General features: G+C 46.6%; 1 protein-coding gene across 3 annotated transcripts in view; it reads right to left on the bottom strand.

Annotated features, from left to right (window-relative positions):
• Nucleotides 1-233: 233 nt before the first annotated feature.
• DAG1 (dystroglycan 1) overlaps nt 234-19428 on the bottom strand; it is a 178279-nt gene continuing 159084 nt past the window's right edge. For all 3 annotated transcript variants that reach the window (XM_029599678.1, XM_029599677.1, XM_029599679.1), the window contains exon 3: nt 234-4371. In XM_029599678.1, coding sequence (XP_029455538.1) covers nt 1984-4371 — 2388 coding nt within the window. In that variant the 3' untranslated portion in view covers nt 234-1983. The remainder of the gene's footprint in view (nt 4372-19428) is intronic.

Below are 19428 nucleotides of genomic sequence, written 5' to 3'. Positions count from 1 at the left end.
AAGGTGCTGTCAAAGTGTATAGTTGTGCCAATGGACATTTTGTTCATTTTGGGGAACATGAAATCCCTTTTTAATGCTCTTAAGACTTGGAAAAATTCAATCCTAGCAAGAAGTTCAAGTTAGTTTATCCATTCATCCACTCAGATGTAACTGACCATGTCAACACACAAATTCTGCAAAACAGTCAATATGGCTTATAAGTGTCTGCATTGTGTGCAAAGTTAACCAGTCTTCCCAACCCCCAGATCCAGGGTAGGGAAACATTATTGCAAGTTTTTTTTTTTTTTTTTTTTTTAAATGTTCCTCCCTAATAACGTACCAAAACAAAACAGCTCTCTAACTGCTGCAAAAAGTCATGCTGAAAATGATTTAGACTAAAGGGGAAAAAGCACAGGTCCATGAAAGCCACTACAGTCATATGATAGATTTAAAAAATGTGCATTTTAAGGGTAAGAAACACTTGGCCAACAATTCAAGAAATGCAAAACAAAAAGTTCCACTGAGTCAATACTAAGAATCAAATGTTTATAGAAACTGCTGTAAGCGTTACTATTTTTTTTTTTATTATTTTAAGAAAAAAAATTCGAGGCTGTATCAAAAGTTTAGTAAAAAGTTAGGTCAGAGTGCTTTTCCTCTGAACTGTTTCTGGCATTCTTCCCCCCCCAGTCACCTCCCAATATGTAAGCACACACCAAGAGGAAAAGCTCCGGGTGGCAAAGCATACATGTGTACTGTGGTTGAGAAAGCAGAAGAGGGTGAATATGAAAGCTTCTATGAATACTACTACACGATTTTTTTCAAAGTGAAGAATTAGCATTACTATGTAAAAATATTGCATCTTTACCAAAAACTTCTCTTGGCAAGTGTTGTCAAACCCCTTTTCACCCTCCTCCAAAAGCATGTCAACGCAACCAAATCTTGTGGCATATGGCCCAGACCAGTCCTGAATATACATGGTTGACCATCCAGTGCCCCTCTGGAAAATGGTTCTTAGCATAGGTGATAAAGGATTCATGGTGAAGCTTGTAGTCCTGTTTTTTTCTATAGGGATTTGTTGATTACAATAGTGTTTTAAAAAAACAAACAAACCCAACTAGTTTATTAAAATACAGGCCCATTCCTTTTTACACAACATAGAAATACCCTTTTAATATGGAAATGTGCCTCACATTGCCCTTTCTTTACCAATAATATTGACAGTTTTCGTATATGGTGAGTATGTCACAAGAAGTCAGGGGTGATTCCTTGTCTCTCTAACAAAGAATAAAATCCATACTCCTCTTGAGCATATGAGGGAGAAGGGCAGAGTTGGTAGAGCTTCAAATATGATTCTTATGATAGGCCTCTTTCTACCTGGGCTTGAACCACCAGAGGGGTTTTGTTGTGTTTGTTTTTTTTTTTTCCAAGGTAAGTGGCTTTCCACTGATCTCCCCATCCACTCAAAAACAAAAAACCCTACACACACAAGTTTAAACAGCAGATTAAATGTAAAAACTCAATACTGAACTTCTGAAATTTCTTCTCAACATTTTAGCTATCTTTATCTCGTTATATCCTGTAGCTACACAAGTGAATAGAAAAAACAGTACAGTTAGTGTTAAAAGGCAAACCGCAGAGAACCAAAGGCCACCCCCAGTGCTGCCTGCAAGTTCATCAACCTTATTCTTTGAACATATATTTTAGAAGATTTCAGACAGAAAAACACTTGTGTGAAGATGATTTTCTAAGCCAGTAACAGAACCAAAAGCTGTAGGCAAACTGTCCAAGAAGTTTCACAAACAACTGAGTTGGAGAAAGGGATGCAAATTTTAAAATATGTCCATTGATCTTTTGTTCAGGACCTTGGGGGGTTTTTTGTTTTTGCTTTCAACAGCTGAAGCTGGACTTCTTGTTTATGATTTGCAGGCTATCAATCTCTACAGACAACACTGGTGTGGAATTTAGAGACCCCCTCCCAAAAAAAAAGAAAGTTCTTTATTTTTGTTAAGGGGGAACATAAGGAGGTGGTGACCTATATGGGGTCATGTTCTTTGGGCGGGAGCCTTTTCCTTCCATGGGTGCAGTGAAAGGAGGGGGAGGCTGATATGGAGGTGCATTGGGATCTTCATCCCTCAGTGGGGTATATTCCCCTAAAGTATCTTGATTCAATGGGGTAGTTTCTGGCATATTCTGATTTGGATACTCAGGTGGTGGTAGAGGTGCCTTTTCTTCCTGAAGGATCAATGGCATGCTTGAGGAAGGAGGTGGCTTGGAGTCATCTAATTCATCTGCAAAAATAATAGGTACTCCCTTCTTGATAAATGTTGCCTGATCTTCAATGGTGAGTTTTCCTTTTCTTTTCTTGCGATAGCATATCATAGCTATAATTCCAGCAAGGAGTAGAATGGCTGCAACTACCACTGCAGGAATCACTGTATGAAGGTATACATCATCCTCACTACTCTTTTGTGGATCTTTATCTGCAGCCACAGTTGGAGTTGCTACTGAAGTTATCTTTTCATCTTTGCCCACTGGAACAAACTGAATATTCTTGCAGCTACCAGTGCCAACCACAGAAATATTTATGGGCTTAAATTCTGGCTCCATGGCATTGATAAAGAGAGGGCGTGGATTACCATGCTCATCTGCAATTTTTTTGCTCATGGCTTCTATCTCATCCTTTGGACAGGGCTTTAAAGAAAGAGTATTGTTTGTCCATTCCACTACGATAGAGCCATTGCTGATATTCTGCAAAGTAATAGAGCTGCTGTTTCTGTCCCCAAAGGCCAAAGCTAATTTCTTGACTAACTGGATTTTTTTATTTATGTCATTAATCACTGAATTATGGTCACCATGAAATTTGGCCCTGAATTTAACAACAGTCTCATTTGCATATGGCAATTCACCAACACGGATTTCAATAGCATCCACAGTAGATAGGCCACCTTTGTCTGTAGCATATAAGAAACACTCATGCTTCTTTACATGACTGTGATCTGGCATGCCATACATAAGCTGGCTAGTACTATTGAACTGAACCCAAGACTTTTCTTCTAGCACTGGCTGATCTTTCAGCTTCAGAGTCAGTTTTAATTTATCAGTAGTTCCATCTTCATTATCATAGAAAGTATCAGATGGAATCTTAAGCTCAAAGTAAGTACCCACCCAAGCAATAACCTGGTCAATATGATTTTTTAATTTTGGAGCACTGTTAGGTTCAAGTGTGTGGGGAATTCCACTGGTTGTGCTGCGTATACGAGTTGGTGATGTGGTTTCCATCTTTGTAGTAGGCGCTTTGGTAGTAGCATGAGGCTTGGGTCGAGGAGTTTTGGGTTTTTTGGTAGGTCGCCGTGTTGTGGAATCTGTAGTCGACGGTGTAACGGGTTTCATAGTAGTTACTCTGGGTTTCTTTGTAGTGGGTGGTGTAATTACAGCAGTAGGTTCTACATAAACAGGTCTACTTATTGTTGGGTGAATCTGATCAGTAATACCGGTTGTTTCCACTCTGGTTGGTTGTATTGGACTTAGAGTTGGAGTTTGAATAATGGCACCTCTGGCTCTAAAAGTGACTGTAGGTTTCCCAGGTAATGGTACAGGTTCTCTGACTGGAGGAGCAGTTGTTTCTGTAGGGGAAGCAATGGCTGGTGAAGTGGGTGTAGGAACAATTCTGACTGGTGGCTCCTGGGTGGCAGTTGTAGGTGGGCCAATAGCAGTGACTGGTGTAGGTGTTGCATTAATCTGTCTTCTTATCCTTTTTGGAAGATGAGGTTTCTTGTTAGCAATGTGCCAGCCAACAACTGGATATCCAAGTTGGGCAGACATTGTTCCTTTTTTAGCTGGCACTTCAACCATACTGATATTAGGGACACTATTCTGATCCAAAGAACAACCAAGCTTCCAAGACAGTAAGGCTCCATTTTCTACAACTTTCTTGGCATTACCTGGGCCAGCCATGAAGGCAGACATGTCAAAAAGTCTGTTATTTACAACAGGAACTAGTTTCATGTGATGCAGTTCTACTTCAGAGAATTTTTTCATTCTGTTTAAAAGCTCAATTCTCTGCTTTGGTGTCATTTTTGTTAAGTCAGCATCCAAAATTACAGTCAGGATAGTTACTGGCTCATCTGCACCACAGGTAAATGGTACCACCTCACTTGTCTCTTGTACAGTTGCCCGTAAAGACTGTGGCTCATTGTGATCTTCTGAATGAACCTCAACAGAAAAGACATCTGTGGCTTGTGGTACATAACTTCCATTGGTTGCCAGCTGCATTGCAATCACTGAAATGTAGTGAACTCCCTTATTTGTGTCAAGTGGAAGACCTTCCAAAGTTTGAGACTCCAGATCCCAGTGCAACCAAGATGGTAATGTCTCCTTCCCAGCTTCAGACATCTACAATGAAACAAAAAAGTGTTAAACTATTATTCCTGCCATCATCCATTAGTGAGATAACATTGGTGAAAATATACATTTAACTTTCATTTCCAATATTTGTCTAGAAAGTGACAACTATATAATTATGTACTAGTCAAGACAGTGTCTCACTTTAATAGAATGGATAACTATTAGACCATGCATATACCAGATTCATGTAAACATCAATTTTCTAATGTAGAGATGAAGCAGATGCTGTCAAACTTTTCAGTTAATTGTATACACTCTCATATATATACTTGATACTGTCTTATATTAAATTTTGCATTTAAAACATGTCTGATGAGAAACACCCCCTTCAACTAATAAAGTTTAACACACATTCAAACAGGCTACAAGATATAAAGACTGAAGTTTAATATTTTTGATTATGACAATCATTTGCAAACAAAGAACTTTTTTTTGTAATTCTCTTTATTGATTATAATAATTTGACAAAAAAAATACATGTCAATAGATAAGAATATTAATTTGAATATATAAAATACAAAGATATTTAGGAAATCAATCATTATATCATCCTAGGTACCATGCAATAGGGGAGGCAAGATTCTAAAAGAAAATTATTCCTTACCTGCTAATTTTCGTTCCTGTAATACCATGGATCATTCCAGACGGTGGGTTATGTTCCCTGTCCAGCAGATGGAGTCAGAACACAAAATTCCCAGGGGAGGACCCATATAACCACGCCTCCCCTGTAGCAGCTCTCAGTAACTAGACTAACAAAGCCCAAAAAAGAGAGACCAAAAACAAAGGGATCAAGTAATCAAAGAAGGAATTTAAATAACCGCTGTCCAAATAAACAGCAACTAAATTCTGAACAGTGAACTTGCGAACAGCAGTGCGTGAACAAAAAAGACGCGCAGTATTCGAAATACAGACTAAAAGATTGTTAAGACAGGTAGGCAGGGATGTCCCACAAGCAAACCCCCAAACCAAGGGAGGGTGTTTGGAATGATCCATGGTATTACAGGAACAAAAATTAGCAGGTAAGGATAGACTTCCAGGTGGCCGCCCTACAAATCTCCTGAGTGGAGACGGAGGAGCTCTCCGCCCAAGATGTTGCCTGCGCTCGAAGAGAATGAGCCTTGACAACCAGCGGAGGGGACTTACCTACGCCAAGGTACGCCGCTATGATCGCTCCCTTCAACCACCGCGCTATAGATTGTTTGGAGGCCATGCAACCCTTCCGGGGTCTGGACCAGAGGATAAACAGATGATCGGAGAACCGAAAATCATTAGTCACCCTCCAGATAGCATATCAGAGACCGCCGTACATCCAGTCTACGCAGGTCTCCAGACTCAGAAGAGGCAAAAGATGGTAATTCCACCGATTGGTTGAGGTGGAATGCCGAAACCACTTTAGGGAGAAAAGAAGGAACCGTCCTCAGCGAAACCCCTTCAGGCGTGAAACGAAGGTATGGTTCACGACAGGATAGGGCCTGCAGCTCGGAAATACGTCTTGCTGAACTGATTGCCACGAGAAAAATGGTCTTGAGAGTGACGTCCTTGATGGTAGCCGAGCTTAGAGGTTTGAACGGCGAATCACAGAGGACTCTGAGCACCAGATTCAGATTCCACGACGGACAAGGTGGGCGAATCGGAGGCTTCAAGTGTTTCACTCCTTTAAGGAAACGGGAGACGTCCAGATGAGAGGACAGAAACTCCTTATTTCCACTGCGAAGAAAAGCCCCCAAGGCCGCCACCTGAACCCGAAGAGAATTGTAAGCAAGACCCAAATCCAAACCTGCCTGCAAGAAGGAAAGGACTTGTGGCACTGAGGCATGCATGGGAAGAATGTCATTCGCTCCACACCAATCCTCAAAGACCTTGCAGACTCGAACATAGGTAACAGAGGTGGACATCTTATGTGCTTTCAGTAGCGTTGAAATAACCGGCTCCGGATAACTGCGCCTCAACTGATGCCTCTCAAAAGCCAGGCCGCAAGACAGAAGCGATCTGCCTCCTTGAAAAATATTGGTCCCTGACGTAGAAGACGTGGCAGTTGACCGAGACGAAGGGGACCCTCCATCGTCAAATTGCACAGATCCGCGAACCACGGTCGCCGGCCCTTGGTGTGCCTCTATCCTGCGGATGACCTTGCCCACGAGGGGCCACGGTGGGAAAACATATAGGAGACAGTGGCGCGGCCAGGGCAGGACCAGCACGTCCACGCCCTCGGCGCCACGCTCCCGCCTGTGGCTGAAGAAGCGGGCGGCCTTTGCATTTCCGGTGGTTGCCATTAGGTCTACGTGCGGTGTCCCCCATCGCCGTACTATTATCCGCATCGCCTGCTGCGAGAGCTCCCACTCTCTGGGATCCAAGTTTTGTCGGCTGAGAAAGTCCGCCTGTACGTTGTCCACTCCCGCTATATGCGAGGCCGCTAGTCGTTGGAGGTGAAGCTCTGCCCACTCCATCAATTTGTCGGTTTCCAGAGAGACCAACCAACTTCTCGTGCCTCCCTGGCGATTGATGTACGCCACTGTAGTCGCATTGTCCGATAGCACCCTGACTGCTTGATGGCGTACTATGGGGAAGAAACCCTGTAACGCCAGACGGACCGCCCTGGTCTCCAAGTGGTTGATGGGCCACTTCGACTGTTCCTCCGTCCATCGACCCTGGATTGAACTGTCCCGACAGACCGCTCCCCAGCCTGTGAGGCTGGCGTCCGTGGTGATAATCACCCAATCCGGGTCCTCCAGCGACACCCCCTGAGCTAGGTGCCGCGGTTCCAGCCACCAATGGAGACTGATGAAGGTTCCTCTCGGAATCAGAAGGATTGCCTGGAAATCTCTCGACACCGGCTGCCACCGGAAGAGTAGGGATCTCTGCAGAGGCCTCAGATGCGCGAATGCCCAAGGAACCAGATCGATGGTCGAGGCCATGGTCCCCAGTACCTGCAGGTAGTCCCAGGCAGTGGGCGTCTCGAGCGCCATAAATCCTTGAATCTGCTGATGCAGAGAATGAGCTCTGTCCGGATGCAGAAAACCCCTGGCATTCTTGGTGTCGAAGTGAGCTCCCAGGAAATCCAACGACTGGGACGGGACAAGGCTGCTCTTGGTGAAGTTGACAATCCATCCCAGAGATTGGAGAAGTTGTACCATTCTGTCGACTGCGAGGATGCACTGCGCTCCTGACTTTGCATGAATGAGCCAATCGTCTAGGTAAGGATGCACAAGGATGCCTTCCTTGCCCAAGGTTGCCGCCACTACCACCATGATCTTCGTGAAAACCCGTGGAGCTGTGGCCAGGCCAAAGGGAAGAGCGTGAAATTGGAAGTGTTGACCCAAAATTTTGAAGCGTAGGTAATGCTGATGAGCTTGACAAATTGGTATGTGGAGATACGCCTCCGTGAGATCCAACGAAGCCAAGAATTCTCCCGGATGAACTGCCACTAACACTGAACGGAGTGTCTCCATGCGGAAACGAGGGACTCTGAGGGACCGGTTGACCTGCTTGAGATCCAGGATAGGACGAAAAGTACCTTTCTTCTTGGGAACCACAAAGTAGATTGAATAATGCCCCCGGCCCAGTTCGGCGGCTGGCACCGGCACTATGGCCCCCAATTGAAGGAGACGATCGAGGGTCTGCCGCACGGCTCCCTGTTTGATTAAGGACCCGCAAGGGGAAAACAGGAACCAGTTCCGAGGAGCACAAACAAAATCCAAAGCGTAACTGCGTCTTAGAATATCCAGAACCCATTGATCCGACGTGATTTGGACCCACTCTTCGTAGAAGAGAGCAAGGCGACCCCCCAGTCGAGGGACCACCTCGAGGGTCCGTCTGGCATCGTTGGGTAGATTTAGCGGATGTACCAGCACCCTGCGCTTCCTTACCCTGGCGGCGCCCACGAAAGGGCCGGTTCCAGGAGTGCGAACGAGAAGAGGGAGCCAGAGGTGGCTGTTGCCTCTGAGGACGCGCTCTCTGCTGGTGTGGAGCGAATGACATTCTTCCCATGCATGCCTCAGTGCCACAAGTCCTTTCCTTCTTGCAGGCAGGTTTGGATTTGGGTCTTGCTTACAATTCTCTTCGGGTTCAGGTGGCGGCAGTTGCTACCCCTGATTGAGCTGGATGTTCATTGGGATGCGGATACGGCACTGCTCTCTGCATTGGTGGAGGGGTGGAAGGGAATTGGGGCCGGAGGGTGCTGGAAGCCAATAGTGACGGGGGAGGGGGAGAAAAAAAAGGGGGGGGGGGGAAGATAAAAAAAAAAAGGATAAACTGCGTAGCTTGCTGGGCAGACTGGATGGGCCGTTTGGTCTTCTTCTGCCATCATTTCTATGTTTCTATGTTTCTATATAAAACGGTTTCTGGAGTAATTATATGATCTTGACGAATGGGGTCGATCTTCGGGCAACTTGTGCACAGTGTTCTCATTAAGGGACTTGATGATCTGATCCAAGTCTTCACCAAAAAGATACCTACCCTTAAAAGGAAGGGACCCCAAACGTGTCTTGGAAGAGGCATCAGCCGACCAATTGCGAAGCCAAAGGAGCTGACGCGCTGAGACCACCGCCACCATGGTTCGGGCTAGGACCCTTAAAAGATCATATAAAGCATCTGCTCCATAGGCAACCACGGCTTCCAGTCTGTCTGCCTGGTGAGCCTCAGCGTCTGGTAAGGACTGGGAGGTGAGAAGCTGCTGCACCCACCGAAGACCCGCTCGCTGTGCGAGGGAACTGCAGATAGCTGCCCGCATCCCTAAGGCCGAGACCTCCAGCTTCCAATCCTGCATATCCTTCAACGCCGTCCCTCCAGTGACAGGAATAGTGGTATGCTTTGTGACCGCTGATACCGCAGAATCTACGGCGGGAACTTTGAGAATTTCCAAAAAATCGGCCGGCAGAGGATACAATTTTTCCATGGCTCTACCGACCCTAAGGTTGGCCTCCGGGGAATCCCATTCCCAAGTGATCAACTGCAAGATCTTGTGATGAGTGGGAAAAGACTTGGCTAGAGGCCGCAGTCCTGCTAGGAGGGGGTCCCCCTTCTTGAGAGCTGGGTCAGGCCCCACCGGTTCCGGAGGGGGATCAATATCCATTTCCTGGAGGATGTAGGGAATGAGGTCATCTAACTCCGCCGCTTGGAAGATGCGGAGGACCCTAGGGTCGTCGCCCTCCACCTGGGCCGCCAAGGTGGGGTCGTCCATGTCAGGGTCCTGGGATTGTCCTTCCCCCGACAAAGTCTGTATTATCGATGGTGTCCCAGTAGGGCCACGAGATGTCCCCACTCCCCCGCCTACTAAAGGGGGGCGAGCCTGAGGGAGGGTCCCACCCACGAGGGTGGCAGGACATGGTATCTTGGGGGGAGAGGGTCCCCAGGTCCCGAAGGTCGTGTCTCTGCTCTGAAGAAAAGCCCTGTGCATTAGGACTATGAATTCAGGGGAAAAGGCCTGGCATCCTGAGGGGTCACCCCCGGGGGATCCCCCTTCTGCCTATCAGGATTAGACTCGGAGTAAGAGTCCAAAACGGGCCTAGAAGTGGGGAACGGATTATCCGTGTCCTCCTCAGAAAGCGCAGCATCAGAATCTTGCAACAAAATGGCAGCCGTTCCCGCGTTGAGAGGGAACGGGGCCTGGCGCTTCCTTCCCACGCGGTCTGCAGCTCGAACGTCCTTGCTAGTAGCTGGCGCACATTCCCCCTTGGGGAAACAGCTTGAGCACAGACCCTCTTCAGAAAATAATCCGGCCCTGTCAGAGCCCTCACACAAGGCGCCGCGGACTGCATCGCCGCAGGGAGAGAGAGAGGGGGGGAGGCTCTACAGGTGGCTCGCGCCTAAAATGAGCGCCAACCCGGCAACGGAGGCTTGCCGCGGTCCCCCACCAACCTAAAGAAGAACTGACGGGGAATTAACCTCCCGACAGCAGGCGGCCCCGGGGAATGGTGCTTCGCGGGGCCGGTCAGGACGTCTGTCGCTCCCCAAAAGGGAGGGGGGAAAACCTGGGTCAGGAGGGAGAGGCCAGCGCTACCGACTTTCACCTCAGAGAGCCGAACGGAGTCCAAAAATTGCAGTCTTCTGCTGAAAAAGAAGATGAAACAAAAATACACTTACCCCAACTGGGCCCTCAGTGAGGAAAATGAGAAAAGAAAGAAAACAGGCAACAGCCTGTCAGCAAGTCACCAGGCTAGAGAGCGATGAGCCAGAACCAGCGGAGAGTTCTCTCCCTGCTGTAAGAGGAGCCTTAGCAAAGTGACCTAAACTGTAAATTTAAAACTTCCTATTTTTTTTTTTAAACTTGATCCCCCTGAGGAGGTAGCCCTAAGCTAACATGCTGGGGACCACAAGTCCCCTGCTCACATCTGCTGGAGTCAGAACATTACTGGGAGCTGTTACAGGGGAGGCGTGGTTATATGGGTCCTCCCCTGGGAATTTTGTGTTCTGACGCCATCTGCTGGACAGGGAACATAACCCACCGTCTGGAATGATCCTGGTATGTACAGGGAAAGAGCGTATCCATACAAAACAATTTTAGGCAATTAAGGAGCGATAGCTATGGCATTTCTACCTTACGATAACCATTTAGTTGGCTAAGTTTCCTAGTAAGGCATAAGAGTCTAAAAAGACTTCAACTGAGCTGGTTCAAAATATATATATTTTACATTATTAATTTTCATAATGCATTTACAAGGATAATCGGATTGTAATCTGAGCTCCAATTTGTCTAGCTTGATGACAAAGAGCTAGAAATTCCTTCCTCCTCTGAGTAGATTTTACTATGTCTGGGAAAATCCACAATTTCTGACCATAATATGGGACTTGTCTATTACGTAGAAATAATTTGAAAACCAAAGCTCTATCAGATGGAAAGATAAACTTAACCAATAATGTCCCAAGCTTTGCAACTTGTTCTTCTCCTGAAGATTCCCAAAAAAGCAGATATATCTGCAATGGGAGGTGCAGAACCCTGCAGCTGAGAAGGTATATCATTTCTTTTATCAAAAGATGTAAAGTAAATTTTAGCAAAGGGTGGCAATGCATCAGATGTAATTTTCAAGATCTCTTGGAGATATTTTTTAAATTGATCCAGAGGGGAAACATGTGAAACCAAAGGAAAATTCAGAACTCTAAGTTCAAATATCTCATATCATTTTCAATGTTCTCAAGTCTGAGTGAACCATATTTCCCTGTATTAATCCAGATTGAACAGTCTGAATTTCGATCACTTTCTGCTCCATATCCTCCAACTTTGTGGCATGTAAAGCAACCAGGTGTTCTGAAGATTGAATTTAATTACTTATATCCACTGTTAAAGAAATTAAAGAAGAGATAGACTTCTCCAAACTCAATTATTTGCTGATCACACTGAATCCAATGTAATGACAGAGGGTTTGACCAAGGTAACTTTGGGAATAAGGCCAACTATATCTGAGCTGCTAAAATTTGTCACACTGCCGTGGCCACTAGCAGCCTCCCCCCTTGGGCGTCAACACCATAGCAGGCAAATCCCGGCGTTCTGAGTCCCACTCCGAACTATGTTGACCCGAAGACGGAGGTAAAGTGGTAAGATTTTCACTTACTTCGGGTATCCCAACTTGGTCAGAGGGATTCGCCCCAACGGCCTCCGAAGGTAACTGATCTGTTCCCAGACGTTCCTCCGGTCGATCTAATCCAAAGATCGAGTCACGGAAGCGGGGGGAGGGTATTATTGGCACGCCAGAAGTCAACGATGTTTGTGAAGCAGGTGACACCGACATACGCTCCATGCCAGCAGTCACAGTGCTTCCTAAACCGGGAGTTTGGCCGGGGGTCAGCGATGAAAAAGCCCTCAATTCTCTGCTGAACTGGGCCAACTGGAGAAGGAACTGGGACTACCTCTCTCAGTATACCCTTGTGCTTAGTATGAGGCATACTTGCATAAAGCAACCCAAAAGGAAGAGAAAATAAAAACCACGCAGAGCAGGGCTGATCAAATGCATCTCTCCTTCAGGGCACCATCTTGCCTCCCCATCGCAAAGGAAGATTTTTAAAAATGTATTCTAAGGCCCAATTTTTCACCCATTTGTGTAACTTAGGAAAAGGTTCCCAAATAGACACTCCAGACTAGGATTTTCTCCCCTATCAGCAGATGGAGACAGAGAAGAAAAGCTTTATTGCATTGCTGGTTCATAAGACAGTCTCTCAATATAATATGTAATCAAGCCAAGAACAAAAAGTATCTCCCTTATATTTGAGCAGGGGAAAAATAAGACCAACTGTAACTGCAATTCCAATCAGAGAAGCCTGTGGCAAAAAACCTCCCAAAAAACCAGTTGACCTACATACATCAACTGATCACAAAAGTTGTCTTCAGAAATTCAGGGCAGGATTCTGGACTGATCTGTGGAACTCAAGGCAAGAAAGTTAGCAGGTAAGAACCACATTTTTCCTTCCTTATTCCCCAGATCAATCCAGACGATTGGGATGTACCAAAGCTTCCCTAAACTGGGTGGGAGCCTGAAAGACTTGCTCGCAGTATATTCCTGCCAAAGACAGCCATGTCTGGAACCCACACATCAAATCTAACATGCTTGGTAACAGTATGCCAAGAGGACCAAGTAACCACCTAATAGATCTCCTCCCCAGACACCAATTGACCTTCGTCCCAAGACGCTGCTTGCACCCTAGCACAATGAGCCCAAAGGCCCCCTGGTACCTGTATCCACTTGCAAGAGTAGGCAGAGGCTATTGCCTCAATTTATCTGGCATTAGATGCTTTCCTGCACCTTCATTCTCTTGCTGCGACCACTGAATAACAAATTTGACGTGTAAAAGCCATTTGTGTCACGCATATCATAGGAGAGACATGCACATCCAAAACTATCAGCTCACTAGCATGGGAAAAAAATATTCGAACCTCCAACAGGCAATTACATGGATCAACTCAGGAAAAAATGAAAGAAACCTTAGGCAAGGATGGCACAATTTTAATGGAAACCAGGGGCATCCCCCGATGGGCCAGTTGCACTGGTCACGTGATTATCTCAGCTCCCGCTGAGGGATTGCCTCGGAATTCGACGCAGCCTGAGGGAGGTGTCGGCGTGGCCGCAACAGAGCCCAAGGGAAATGTCGGCACGGTCTTGGCACAAAGAAAGGCCTATAGGCTCAGCAATAGGAAGCATCTGGCAGTTACAGGGCTGCTTCCTCTCACTTCCCCCTCCGGCAATAAATGAGTAGTGCGGCTCGGCCAAGGCCCAGAAGAAAGGACGTCTGAGAGGTGTGTGTGTGTATGAGAGAGAGCTTGCAAGTGAGCATGAGAGAGAGAGAGCGCCTACATGTTTGTCTGAGAGTACCTGCATGTGTGCATGAGACAGAGCCTGCATGATTCCAACATGACTCCATCTGCTGGCAGGGAAGAAAAATCCAATTGTCTGGACTGATCTGGGGATAAGGAAGGTGGCTTAGTTTACATAAAGCAAATGTTGCTTACCTGATGTAACAGGTGTTCTCACAGGACAGCAGGATGTTAGTCCTCACAAATGGGTGACATCGAGGATGGAGCCCAACCACGGAAACTTCTGTCAAAGTTTCAGGAACTTTGACTGGCCCCTACTGGGCATGCCCAGCACGGCACCAACCCTGCAGCCAGCAGGGGTCTCCCTTCAGTCTTGTTTTTATAGCTACAGGCAGTGCCGAAAAATAAAAGAAACGGGTTTCGTGAGGACTAACATCCTGCTGTCCTGTGAGAACACCTGTTACATCAGGTAAGCAACATTTGCTTTCTCACAGGACAAGCAGGATGGTTGTCCTCACAAATGGGTGAGTACCGAGCTGAGGATGTCCTGACTTGCACCAAATGCACCCAACGGAGTGCAACAGGCACAACAACTGGGGTGGTATTTGGTACAGGGCATCCGCACCCTACCGGGAAGGTGGAAGGGTGTTGGTACATCAGGTTGGAAAAAGGTTACGCAAGACAGACTGGCCGAAGATGGAATCCTGTCTTCCAGCTTTATCCAAACAATAGTGGGCTGCAAAGGTATGGAGGGAACTCCATGTTGCAGCTCTGCAGATGTCAGGAAGCGGCACCGATCGAAGGTGTGCTACTGAAGTCGCCATGGCCCTCACAGAGTGTGCCTTGACACGGTCTTGAAAAGGAATGCCAGCTTGCTGATAGCAAAAGGAAATGCAGTCCGCCAATCAAGAGGAGAGAGCCTGCTTACCCACAGGTTGTCCTAACTTGTTAGGATGGAAAGAGACAAATAATTGAGTGCTCTTCCTGTGAGCAACTGTACGGTCTAGATAAAAAGCTAGAGCTCGTTTACAGTCTAGGGTATGCAGAGTCTGTTCCCCGGAGTTGGAGTGGGGCCTGGGAAAAAAGATAGGTAGTATAATGGATTGATTAATATGAAACTCCGAAACTACCTTAGGCAAGAATTTAGGGTGAGTGCGGAGTACCGCCCGGTCCTGCAGGAGTTTAGTGTAAGGCGGATAGGTAACTAGGGCCTATAATTCACTAACCCTGCGAGCTGAAGTGATAGCCAAAAGGAATAACACTTTCCATGTGAGATATTTTAGGTCATAGGAGTGCAGAGGTTCGAAAGGTGGTTTCATAAGGCGACCAAGAACCAGATTAAGGTCCCAAGATGGGGCCGGCGGACGTAAAGGTGGCTTTAAATGGAGCAAGCCTTTAAGAAAGCGTGTTACAAGGGGTTGTACTGAAATAGGAACCCCTCCAATACCTTTATGGAAGGCGGCTACCGCACTGACATGCATTCTAATGGAAGAGGTCTTGAGACCGGATTCTGATAGATGCCACAAATAGTCCAAGAACTTAGAGATTGGACAGGAAAGGGGATCAAGGGACTGAGAAGTGCACCATGATGTGTACCTTTTCCATTTGTATGAGTAAGATTTTCTTGTAGAGGGCTTTCGTGAAGCTATCAGGACACGAGAAACCGATTCTGAAAGGTTAAAAGGCTGAAGGACTAACCTTTCAACATCCATGCCGTCAGGGACAAGGGTTGGAGGTTGGGATGAAGGAGGCATCCGTCGTTTTGAGTGGGCAGATGCGAGTCCTGTCCCAGAGGAATGTGCCTGCGGATGGAGAGATCCTGGAGAATGGGAAACCACACTTGGCGTGGCCAGTGCGGTGCTATCAGGATCATGGTTCCCCCGCCCTGGCGGAGCTTCACGAGAGTCCTCGACAGCAGAGGAAGAGGAGGGAATGCATAGAGCAGACCGGTCGTCCACTTGAGGAAGAACGCATCCCTCGGCCGAGAGTGCTGGCTCCGAATGAGAGAGCAATAATTGTCCACTTTGTGGTTCTGAGGGGACGCAAAGAGGTCTATGTGGGGGTAACCCCACTTGTGGAATAGAGAGGATTGAGAGACCACTCGTGTGGTTGGAAGACACGGCTCAGCTGGTCTGCCAATACATTGTCTACTCCCGGCAGGTAGGTGGCCCTGAGGTACATGGAGTGGGAGAGGGCTTCTGCCCAAATTTGCACAGCTTCCTGACAGAAGAAAGGAGGCTGTGCCTCCCTGCTTGTTTATGTACCACATGGCCACCTGGTTGTCTGTCTGGATTAAGATTGAATGGTGTGATAGGCAATCTTGAAAGGTCCTGAGAGCATAGCGGATTGCTCGGAGCTCCAGGAAATTTATCTGGTGTTTGGCTTCCTCTAGTGACCAGAACCCTTGAGTTTGTAAATCGTTTACATGGGCTCCCCAACCGATGTTGGAAGCATCGGTAGTGAGGATGACCTGAGGATCTGGTGGGAGAAAGGGCAAACCCTGTAGGAGGTTGAATGGATTCGTCCACCAGGCAAGAGACAGACGAAGTGCGTTGGAGACGCGTATTATAGAGGACAGAGGCTGAAGAGCTTGAGTCCACTGAAGTCTCAGAGTCCACTGTGTGACTCTCATGGCTAAGCGGGCCGTGGGAGTCACATAAACTGAGGAGGCCATGTGTCCCAGAAGAACGAGGAAGTGGCGAGCTGTAGCTGTGTGTTGGGACTGCAGCTGGCGAGCTAGGGACACTAGGGCTTGGACTCGCTGATGAGGAAGGAAGGCTTTTGCCTGTAAGGTGTCCAAGTCTGCCCCAATGAAGGATAAGGTTTGAGATGGGACTAAGTAGGATTTCTCGTAATTTACCAGAAATCCTAGAGAAAGCAAAGTTCGAATTGTTAGGGTCAGGGAGGACCGAGCCAGTTGCTGGGTTGGGGCCCTGATCAACCAATCGTCTAAGTAGGGGTAGACGTGGACTCCTTCTTTCCTTAGAAACGCTGCAACCACTACGAGGCACTTGGTGAACACTCGTGGTGCGGATGCTAGGCCGAAAGGTAACACACGATATTGGTAGTGATTTCGGCCTACTAGAAAACGCAGGTATTTGCGATGAGATTGTGTTATCGCAATGTAGGTATATGCGTCTTTGAGGTCTAGAGAGCATAACCAGTCCCCTCTTTGCAGCAGAGGGAGTAGCGAGCCCAGGGTTACCATCTTGAACTTCTCCTTGTGAAGGTATTTGTTGAGGACCCTCAGGTCTAGGATGGGACGAAGTCCCCCTGACTTTTTTGGGATCAGGAAGTACCTGGAATAGAACCCTAGGCCTCGTTGCAAGGGAGGAACGGGTTCTATAGCGTTTGACTATAGGAGAAGCGAAGCTTCCTGTTCTAAAAGAAGAGAATGATCGGTAAGACTCCACGCCTGCAAGGGTGGGGTCTGGAGGGAGAGACAGGAAGTTGAGATGGTAACCCTGTGCGATGATCGCTGTCACCCACTGATCTGTGGTGATCTGATGCCACTGTTCTAGAAAGTGGCATAGCCGACCTCCTACTGGTATGGCTGGAAGAGGGGTTTGGCACATGCTCCCTAAGTGGAAGTCAAAAACCCGCCGCAGGGCCAGGAGGTGGAGCTGCTGCAGGCTTTTGTTTACGAGCCTGGCGAGGCTGAGTCTTATGGTAGGACCATGCAGGCCGAGGCTTGGTAGATGGGGGATAATACTTTCGTGGCCTAAAGAAAGACTTTTTGGAGTCCTTCCTAGACAGTTGTTTGGAAGGCAAATCAGGAGGAATAGATGAGAGCTGTTTTAATGTCTCATGATCCTTCAATTCAGCAACAAGTTGCTGAATTTGCTCACCAAACAGATTATCCCCTAAGCAGGGCAAATCCGAAAGCCTGTCCTGAACTTCTGGGCGAAGGTCAGATGATTTGAGCCAAGCCCAACGTCTAGCAGAAATGGCTGTAGCAGAAATTCTAGTAGAAGCATCGAAGATGTCATAGGAGGTTCGGATTTCATGCTTTCCAGCTTCAAACCCTTTATTTAAAAGGGACTGAATCTGGGGCTGGAACTGCTCTGGCAAGGCGTCAGCGTATTCTTGCATTTGCTTTAAAATGACTCTGTTATATTGAGTCATATAAAGTTGGTAAGAAGCTATTCTGGAAATCAGCATAGCTCCATGGTAAACCTTCCTACCTATACTATCTAGGAATTTATTGTCCTTAGTAGGAGGTATGGAAGAGTGTGGTTTTAGTCGTTTAGCTTTTTTCTGAGCTGATTCGACGACCACAGAATGATGATCTAACTGAGGTTTTTGAAAACCTGGGGCTGATTGTACAAAATATGTAGAATCAGCTTTTTTATTGACTGGGGACACAGAGCCAGGAGATTCCCAATTCTTTTTAAGGTCTAGAAAAACCTGATGAATGGGAATAGAGGTGATGACTTTCAGGGCATCCAAAAATTGGAGCAATTCCATCATTTGGTGCCTATCATCCTGTTCAGATTGAAGTTGGAAAGGAACCAACTCTGACATTTCCTTCACAAAGTTTATGAAAGAGAGGTCCTCAGGGGGAGAACGCTTTCTGCTCTCCGCAGGAGAGGGAGGTGAAGGCAAATCATCGGTGTCAGTAGATGTATCATCAGCCCAAGTATCATAGGTGTGTAAAATGTAATGTGCGTAAGGAGCATTTATGTCATTGTTTACAGTTTATTTTAAGTTGCAAGTCTACTGGAAAAAAAAGTATGACTATCTGGATCACATAATGAGTTGTCAAGTGCCTTGGTCAGGGTTACTAATATATTTATATTTAATGGACCGGGGAGTATGGTTACCAAGAGAGGGGGGGGGGGGGGGGGGAGAGAAATGTATCAGTTGCCTTGTTATTGGCTAAAAAGGTTGTCCTGCTCAATTGGAAAAGTGATGAACCACCCTCTTTCCCCTCCTGGAAAGATTTCATGGTGCATACTGCACAAATAGAAATGCTCTGTAAGAGGGGCATATGTGTGGTTTCTCATTTGGGTTATTTTCAATTGTGGGACAGTGTAACAATTTGGTTGAGAGGAATTTTTTGGATAACTCAGGATCCATTATTGACAATGAAACCTTCTTATAGGAATTGTTCTATGTGAGCCAGGAGGTTGTTGTAATTGTGTTTATTGTATGTGTGATGTGAGTGTGGAGGTGGGCGTTGAGGGGGGCTGGTGGGGGGAGATTAGGGAGATAAAGCTAGAGAGAGAAAATGACAACTTTATGATATTATGATGTGCAGAGCCAGTATGGATTAGGATTTGAATTAGTTGAACTTTTATAGTTTCTTCTCTTTTCTTTGTATTGTTGCAATAGATGTAACTTTTCATGCCCTCAATTGAGGGCTGCTGTTGCAATTTGAGTTCTTCTAATTAAAAACTCTTGTCATTTCTGTTATAAATACTCATAGAATTTGTCATCATGAAAAAGTGATGACTCATATGCTCAGTCTGCTGGTCAAAGCGTCTAGAAACTTTGCTGGGCTCCATTGAATGATGTCACCCACATGTGAGGACTACCATCCTGCTTGTCCTAGGATAGTGGTTCTCAACCCTGTCCTGGGGACCCCCCCAGCCAGTCAGGTTTTCAGGCTATCCACAATGAATATGCATGAGAGAAAATTTGCATACACTGCCTCCATAACATGCAAATTTTCTCATGCATATTCATTGTGGATATCCTGAAAACCCGACTGGCTGGGGGGGGTCCCCAGGACAGGGTTGAGAACCACTGTCCTAGGAGAAAAAAATAATCAATCCTCGAGTAACTATTCCATGGTTTTGAGA

The sequence above is a fragment of the Rhinatrema bivittatum genome, chromosome 4 (assembly GCF_901001135.1).
Source record: "Rhinatrema bivittatum chromosome 4, aRhiBiv1.1, whole genome shotgun sequence".
NCBI classification, from domain to species: Eukaryota; Metazoa; Chordata; class Amphibia; order Gymnophiona; family Rhinatrematidae; genus Rhinatrema; species Rhinatrema bivittatum.
The sequence above is the reverse complement of the archived record's forward strand: the minus strand, read 5'-3'. Positions and strand labels throughout refer to the sequence as shown.